An 8,311-nucleotide genomic window follows, 5' to 3' on the forward strand; every position below is an offset into this window, starting at 1 on the left:
AGATGGGGTTATATGGGGTTATATGGGGGGGATATGGGGGTTAATAGGGGTGATATGGGGGTTATATGGGGTTATATGAGGTTATATGGGGGGATATGGGGTGGGTATGGGTGTATATGGAGTTATATGGGGGAAATAGGGGGATATGGGGGTGGTATGGGGGGGGGTGTATGCATACATGTCTGACCAATGTACACGTATGACGCCGTACACGTATGACATTGTACACGTATGACACTATACACGTATGACGCCGCACACGCGTGTTGCAGGGGAGCTGCCCATGGAGGAGCTGCTGCAGAAATACGCCGGGGCCTTCAATGATTCCGACTGCGAGTCAGCGCCCGCGGCCAGCAGCACCAGATCCGGTATGGGCTCTATATGGGGTCTATGGGGTGTGTATGGGGTCTATATGGGGTCTATGGGGTCCTGATGGGGTCTATATGGGGTCCTTATGGGGTCTATATGGGGTCTATGGGGTGTGTATGGGATCTTTATGGGGTTTATGGGGTCTATATGGGGTCCTTATGGGGTATATGGGGTCCTTATGGGGTCTATGGCGTCCTTATGGGGTCTATATGGGGTCTATGGGGTCCTTATGGGGTATATGGGGTCCTTATGGGGTCTATATGGGGTCCTTATAGGGTCCTTATGGGGTCTATGGGGTGTGTATGGGATCTATATGGGGTCTATGGGGTCCTTATGGGGTCTATATGGGGTCTATGGGCTCTATATGGGGTCCTTATGGGGTCTATATGGGATCTATATGGGGTGTGTATGGGGTCTATATGGGGTCTATGGGGTCCTTATGGGGTCTATATGGGGTTTATGGGGTCCTTATGGGGTCTATATGGTGTTTATGGGGTGTGTATGGGATCTATATGGGGTCCTTATGGGGTCTATATGGGGTCTATGGGTTCCTTATGGGGTCTATGGGTTCCTTATGGGGTCTATGGGTTCTTTATGGGGTCTATGGGGTCCTTATGGGGTCTATGGGTTCCTTATGGTGTCTATGGGTTCTTTATGGGGTCTATGGGGTCCTTGTGGGGTCCTTATGGGGTCTATGTGGGGTCGATGGGGTCTATATGGGGTCTATGGGGTCCTTATGGGGTCTATGGGGTCTATATGGGGTCCTTATGGGGTCTATGGGGTGTGTATGGGATCTATATGGGGTCTATGGGATCCTTATGGGGTTTATGGGGTCCTTTGGGGTCCTTATGGGGTCTATATGGGGTCCTTATGGGGTCCTTATGGTGTCTATGGGGTCTATATGGGGTCTATGGGGTCCTTATGGGATCTATATGGGGTCTATGGGGTCCTTATGGGATCTATATGGGGTCTATGGGGTCCTTATGGGGTCTATATGGGGTCCTTATGGAGTCTATATGGGGTCCTTATGGGCTCTATGGGCTCCTTATGGGCTCTATGGGCTCCTTATGGGGTCTATGGGTTCTTTATGGGGTCTATGGGTTCTTTATGGGGTCTATGGGTTCTTTATGGGGTCTATGGGGTCTCTGGGGTCCTTATGGTGTCTATGGTGTCTCTGGGGTCCCTATGGGGTCTGTGGGGTCCTTATGAGGTCTGTGGGGTCCTTATGGGGTCTATGGGGTCCTTATGGGGTCTATGGGTTCTTTATGGGGTCTCTGGGGTCCCTATGGGGTCTCTGGGGTCCCTATGGGGTCTATGGGGTCCTTATGGGGTCTATATGGGGTCTATATGGGGTCTATGGGGTCTATATGGGGTTTATGGGGTGTGTATGGGGTCTATATGGGGTCGATGGGGTCCTTATGGGGTCTATGGGGTGTGTATGGGGTCTATATGGGCTCTATATGGGGTCTATGGGGTCTATATGGGGTTTATGGGGTGTGTATGGGGTCCTTATGGGGTCGATGGGGTCCTTATGGGGTCTATGGGGTCTATATGGGGTGTGTATGGGGTCTATATGGGGTCGATGGGGTCTATGGGGTGTGTATGGGGTTTATGGGGTGTGTATGGGATCTATATGGGGTCTATGGGGTGTGTATGGGGTCTATATGGGGTGTGTATGGGGTCTATATGGGGTTTATGGGGTCTATATGGGCTCTATATGGGGTTTATGGGGTGTGTATGGGATCTATATGGGGTCCTTATGGGGTCTATAGGGTCCTTATGGGGTCTATATAGGGTTTATGGGGTCCTTATGGGGTTTATGGGGTCTATGGGGTGTGTATGGGATCTATATGGGGTCCTTATGGGGTCTATGGGGTCTATATGGGGTCTATGGGGTCCTTATGGGGTCTATATGGGGTCTATGGGGTCCGTCCACAGGACCAGATCCGGTATGGGGTCCTTATGGGGTATATGGGGTCCTTATGGGGTCTATATGGGGTTTATGGGGTCCTTATGGGGTCCTTATGGGGTCTATATGGGGTATATGGGGTGTGTATGGGATCTATATGGGGTCTCTTGGGTCCTTATGGTGTCTATGGTGTCTCTGGGGTCCTTATGGGGTCTGTGGGGTCCCTGTGGGGTCTGTGGGGTCCCTATGGGGTCCCTATGGGGTCCCTTATGGGGTCTATGGGGTCCCTTATGGGGTCTATGGGGTCCTTCCCCATCCCAGACTCCCTGGCAGCCGACAGCGACGACGACGAAGAGGAAGAAGACGAAGATGAAGAAGAGGAAGAGGACGAAGAAGAGGAGGAAGAGGAAGAGGAAGAAGAGGAGGAAGAAGAAGAGGAGGAGGAAGACGACGACGACGAGGCCGAAGCTCCGCCCCCCCCCCCCCCCCCCCCCCCCCCCCCACTCCCCAAGAAGGAGATCAGCGACATCGCGGCTGCGGCCGAGAGCCTGCAGCCCAAGGGGTACACGCTGGCCACCACGCAGGTAAATATATGGGGTCCTTATGGGGTCTATGGGGTTTATGGGGTCCTTATGGGGTCCTTATGGGGTCTATGGGGTCCTTGTGGGGTCTATATGGGGTCTATGGGGTCCTTATGGGGTTTATGGGGTCCTTATGGGGTCTATATGGGGTCTATGGGGTCCTTATGGGGTCTATATGGGGTTTATGGGGTCCTTATGGAGTCCTTATGGGGTCTATGGGGCCCGTATGGGGTCTGTGGGGTCTTTATGGGGTCTGTGGGGTCCTTATGGGGTTTATGGGGTCCTTATGGGGTCCTTATGAGGTTATGGGGTCCTGCAGCCCAAAGGGTACACGCTGGCCACCACGCAGGTAAATATATGGGGTCTATGGGGTCCTTATGGGGTCTGTGGGGTCCTTATGGGGTCTGTGGGGTCCTTATGGGGTCCTGCAGCCCAAAGGGTACACGCTGGCCACCACGCAGGTACACATATGGGGTTATGGGGTGTATGGGGTTCTTATGGGGTCTGTGGGGTCCTTATGGGGTCCTTATGGGGTCTATATGGGGTTTATGGGGTCCTTATGGGGTCTATATGGGGTCTGTGGGGTCGTTATGGTGTCTATGGGGTCCTTATGGGGTCTATGGGGTCCTTATGGGGTCCTGCAGCCCAAGGGGTACACGCTGGCCACCACGCAGGTAAATATATGGGGTCCTTATGGGGTCTGTGGGGTCCTTATGGGGTCTGTGGGGTCCTTATGGGGCCCTTATGGGGTCTGTGGGGCCCTTATGGGGTCTGTGGGGCCCTTATGGGGTCTATGGGGCCCTTATGGGGTCTATGGGGCCCTTATGGGGTCCTTATGGGGTCTATGGGGTCCTTATGGGGTCCTTATGGGGTCTATGGGGTCTGTGGGGTCCTTATGGTGTCTATGGGGTCCTTATGGTGTCTATGGGGTCCTTATGGGGTTTATGGGGTCTGTGGGGTCCTTATGGGGTCTGTGGGGTCCTTATGGGGTCTGTGGGGTCCTTATGGGGTCCTTATGGGGTCTATGGGGTCCTTATGGGGTCCTTATGGGGTCTGTGAGGTTGTTATGGGGTCTATGGGGTCCTTATGGGGTCCTTATGGGGTCCTGCAGCCCAAGGGGTACACGCTGGCCACCACGCAGGTAAATATATGGGTCTATGGGGTCCTTATGGGGTCTATATGGGGTCCTTATGGGGTCTATGGGGTCCTTATGGGGTTTATGGGGTCCTTATGGGGTCTATGGGGCCCTTATGGAGTCTGTGGGGCCCTTATGGGGTCCTGCAGCCCAAGGGGTACACGCTGGCCACCACGCAGGTAAATATATGGGGTCCTTATGGGGTCTATGGGGTTCTTATGGGGTCTGTGGGGTCCTTATGGGGTCTATATGGGGTTTATGGGGTCCTTATAGGGTCCTTATGGGGTCTATATGGGGTTTATGGGGTCCTTATGGGGTCTATGGGGTCCTTATGGGGTTTATGGGGTCTTTGGGGTCCTTATGGGGTCTATGGGGTCCTTATGGGGTCCTTGTGGGGTTTATGGGGTCTATGGGGTCCTTATGGGGTCTGTGGGGTCCTTATGGGGTCTATATGGGGTCCTTATGGGGTATATGGGGTCTATATGGGGTCTATGGGGTCCTTATGGGGTCCTTATGGGGTCTATGGGGTCTATATGGGGTCCTTATGGGGTCTATGGGGTCCTTATGGGGTTTATGGGGTCCTTATGGGGTCCTTATGGGGTTTATGGGGTCTATGGGGTCCTTATGGGGTCTATGGGGTCCTTATGGGGTCCTGCAGCCCAAAGGGTACACGCTGGCCACCATGCAGGTAAATATATAGGGTCTATGGGGTCTATGGGGTCCTTATGGGGTTTTTATGGGGTCTGTGGGGTCCTTATGGGGTCTATGGGGTCCTTATGGGGTTTATGGGGTCCTTATGGGGTCTATATGGGGTTTATGGGGTCCTTATGGGGTCTATATGGGGTTTATGGGGTCTATATGGGGTCTATATGGGGTCTATATGGGGTCTATGGGGTCTATATGGCGTTTATGGGGTCCTTATGGGGTGTTAATGGAGTTTATGGGGTCCTTATGGGGTCTGGTGGGGTCCTTATGGGGTCTATGGGGTCCTTATGGGGTCCTGTGGGGTTGTTTATGGAGTCTGTGGGTCTTATGGTGCTATGGGTCCTTATGGGGTTTATGGGGTCTTTGGGGTCCTTATGGGTCTGATGGGGTCTTATGGGGTCTGTGGGGTCCTTATGGGGTCTGTGGGGTCGTTATGGTGTCTATGGGTCCATTCCATGGGGTTTATGGGTCCTTATGGGGTTCTATATGGGGTTTATGGGGTCCGTTATGGGGTCCTTATGGAGGGTCCTATAGGGGTCTATGGGGATCCTTATGGGGTTATGGGGTACTTAGGGGTCTATGGGGTCCTTATGCGGCGGTCATGGGGTCCTTCGGGGTCCTGCGCCCAAAGGGTAGCACGCTGCGCCACCACGCAGGTAAATATATGGGGTTATGGGACTTAAGGGGGTCTATGGGGTCCTTATGGGTAGGTCCTTATGGGTTTATGGGGTCTGTGGGCCTATGCGGTTTATGGGGTCTATGGGGTTCCTTATTGGGTTCTGGGGGTCCGTTATGGGGTCTGTGGGGTCCGTTATGGGTTCTGTGGGTCCTTATGGGTCTATGGGCGGTCCTTAAATGGGGTCTATGGGGTCCTTATGGTTATTGGGGTCTATGGGGTCCTTCCTGGGTCGTGGGGTTTGTTATGGGTGTCTATGGGGTCCTTATGGAGGTCTATTGGGGTCCTTATGGGGTCCTTATGGGGTCTTATGGGGTTCTGATGGGGGTTTTATGGCGGTCCTTATTGGGTATATGGGTCCTTATGGGGTCTATGGGGTCCTTATGGGTCCTGCAGCCCCAAAGGTACACGCTGGCCACCACGCAGGTAATATTATGGGGTTCTATGGGGTCCTTAATGGGGGTCCTTAATGGGGTCTGTGGGTCCTTATGGGTCTATGGGTCTTATGGGGTTTATGGGTCTTGTGGGGTCCTATGGGGTCTTATGGGTCCTTATGGGGTTATGGGCCCTTATGGAGTCTGTGGGTCCTTATGGGGGTCCTGTGGGGTCCTTATGGGTCCTGTGGGGCTGTGACTAGATTTATCGTGACTAGGAGTCTATGCGAGGAGTTTGGTCCTATTTGCGTAGTTCGAGGCGGAGTGGTCATTGAGGAGTGGCGAGGATGGTGTAATGAGGTATGAGTCTATACGCGCGGATGTCATCGTGAGGAATCGTAGTTTTGTTGTGAGGGCTTAGGAAGACAGAGACCTACTAATATAGGGGATATCGTCGGTACTATGGTTCGAGTACTGACAGGGGAACAGAATACACCAAGAGCACCCACTTCAAGCTTCAGAAGTATCTATCGATATACTTGTAGTGGCTAGTATGACCAGCGCTGCATTAGTGCTGGCATGGGGATGAGCGGGACGGCCTAATCTAGACGCGATCTCGTTCGCAGTCGCTAGAAGCCTAGTGTCTGTCCGCCCGCACAAACATGATATACATACTATTAGAATAAACGTTAGTTCCGCGTGCGGTAGGTAACGGAGATGATAATAGGCTATCCTATATTAGTAATAGCGAGAGGGTTAGCGAGCACGCATATATTTATGACAAAAAGTCTGGCTCGCAGACCGCTGAGAGTCACCTTCACTATCACACCTATACACTACTCACGCGTAAGTCGCGCGCGCGACCTCTGTGAGTTCACTCGATTTGGAGGTTGCTAGCAGATGAGGTGCTCGTGATGATTGACTTTGTGTCCAAATGAGATAGTGGAGTATAGCATCAGACACGAGTAATGGGGTGGATGGCTGTATAAGTTTCGGGCAGGGGAAGAGTGCGATCGCCTTATCTATCGTCAGTTAAGTGTCAGTGATGAAGGTAGAGACTCGGCAGGTTAGCCAGGAATATTACGTGCATGGACTCTCATGGGGATTGACTTGGGACAGATGGTTATGCCATCCTATTCCACAGTGGAACACCATGCGCCTCGCTAAGCGTGCCGCGAAGATCGTTAGTTGAGCGCGCTCACTCTATATTATAGGACGCCTGCCATTCACGTGAGAAGTTGTTATCTTTGTAGATGTTCTATAGAGTTGGAGATTCCCTTATGGGGTGTTAATGGAGTTTATGGGGTCCTTATTGGGTCTGTGGGGTCGTTATGGGGTCTATGGGGTCCTTATGGGGTCTGTGGTGTTGTTATGGGGTCTATGGGGTCCTTATGGAGTTTATGGGGTCTATGGGGTCCTTATGGGGTCTATGGGGTCCTTATGGGGTCTGTGTGGTTGTTATGGGGTCTGTGGGGTTGTTATGGTGTCTATGGGGTCTATGGGGTCCTTGTGGGGTTTATGGTGTCTATGGGGTCCTTATGGGGTCCTTATGGGGTCCTTATGGGGTCCTTATGGGGTTTATGGGGTCTGTGAGGTTGTTATGGGGTCTATGGGGTCCTGCAGCCCAAAAGGTACACGCTGGCCACCACGCAGGTACACATATAGGGTCCTTATGGGGTTTATAGGGTCCTTATGGGGTTTATAGGGTCCTTATGGGGTTATAGGGTCCTTATGGGGTCCTTATGGCATTTATGGGCTTTTTATGGGGTCCTTATGGGGTTTATGGGGTCCTTATGGGGTTTATGGGGTCTATGGGGTCCTTATGGGGTCTGTGGGGTTCTTATGGAGTTTATGGGGTCCTTATGGGTTTTATGGGGTCCTTATGGGGTCTATGGGGTCCTTATGGAGTTTATGGGGTCCTTATGGGGTCTATGGGGTCCTTATGGGGTCTGTGGGGTCTATGGGGTCCTTGTGGGGTTTATGGGGTCTATGGGGTCCTTGTGGGGTCTATGGGGTCCTTGTGGGGTCTATGGGGTCCTTGTGGGGTTTATGGGGTCCTTATGGGGTCCTTATGGGTTCTGTGGGGTCCTTATGGGGTCTATGGGGTCCTTATGGGGTCTATGGGGTCCTTATGGGGTTTATGGGGTCTGTGGGGTCCTTATGGGGTCCTTATGGGGTCTATGGGGTCTTTGGGGTCCTTATGGGGTCCTTATGGGGTCTATGGTGTCTATGGGGTCCTTATGGGTTCCTACGTGTTCCCATGTGCAGGTGAAGACCCCGATCCCGCACCTGCTGCGTGGGACGTTACGCGAGTACCAGCACATTGGGCTGGACTGGCTGGTCACCATGTACGAGAAGAAGCTCAACGGGATCCTGGCCGATGAAATGGGGCTGGGCAAAACCATCCAGACCATCTCACTGCTCGCACACCTCGCCTGCGAGAAGGGTGAGCACACAGCGGGCATGGAGGGTCAATGGGGTCTGTAGGGTCAGCGGGGGTAATGGGGGTAATGGGGGCAATGGGGACATTGGGGGCAATGGGGGTAATGGGGTCAATGGGGG

At 53.0% G+C, this 8,311-nt stretch overlaps 1 protein-coding gene across 1 annotated transcript; it reads left to right on the plus strand.

Moving 5' to 3' along the window:
- Window positions 1-228: 228 nt before the first annotated feature.
- On the plus strand, window positions 229-8,195 carry LOC107307746 (helicase SRCAP-like; the record flags this gene model as incomplete). The annotated part of the gene is made up of 3 exons (XM_015851254.2): window positions 229-368; window positions 2,600-2,862; window positions 8,018-8,195. Coding segments are annotated over exons 1-3 (562 nt in total), but the record flags the coding sequence as incomplete, so codon positions are not given.
- Between the last annotated feature and the right edge of the window lie 116 nt (window positions 8,196-8,311).

The sequence above is a fragment of the Coturnix japonica genome, unplaced genomic scaffold (genome assembly GCF_001577835.2).
Source record: "Coturnix japonica isolate 7356 unplaced genomic scaffold, Coturnix japonica 2.1 chrUnrandom849, whole genome shotgun sequence".
Taxonomy (NCBI): domain Eukaryota; kingdom Metazoa; phylum Chordata; class Aves; order Galliformes; family Phasianidae; genus Coturnix; species Coturnix japonica.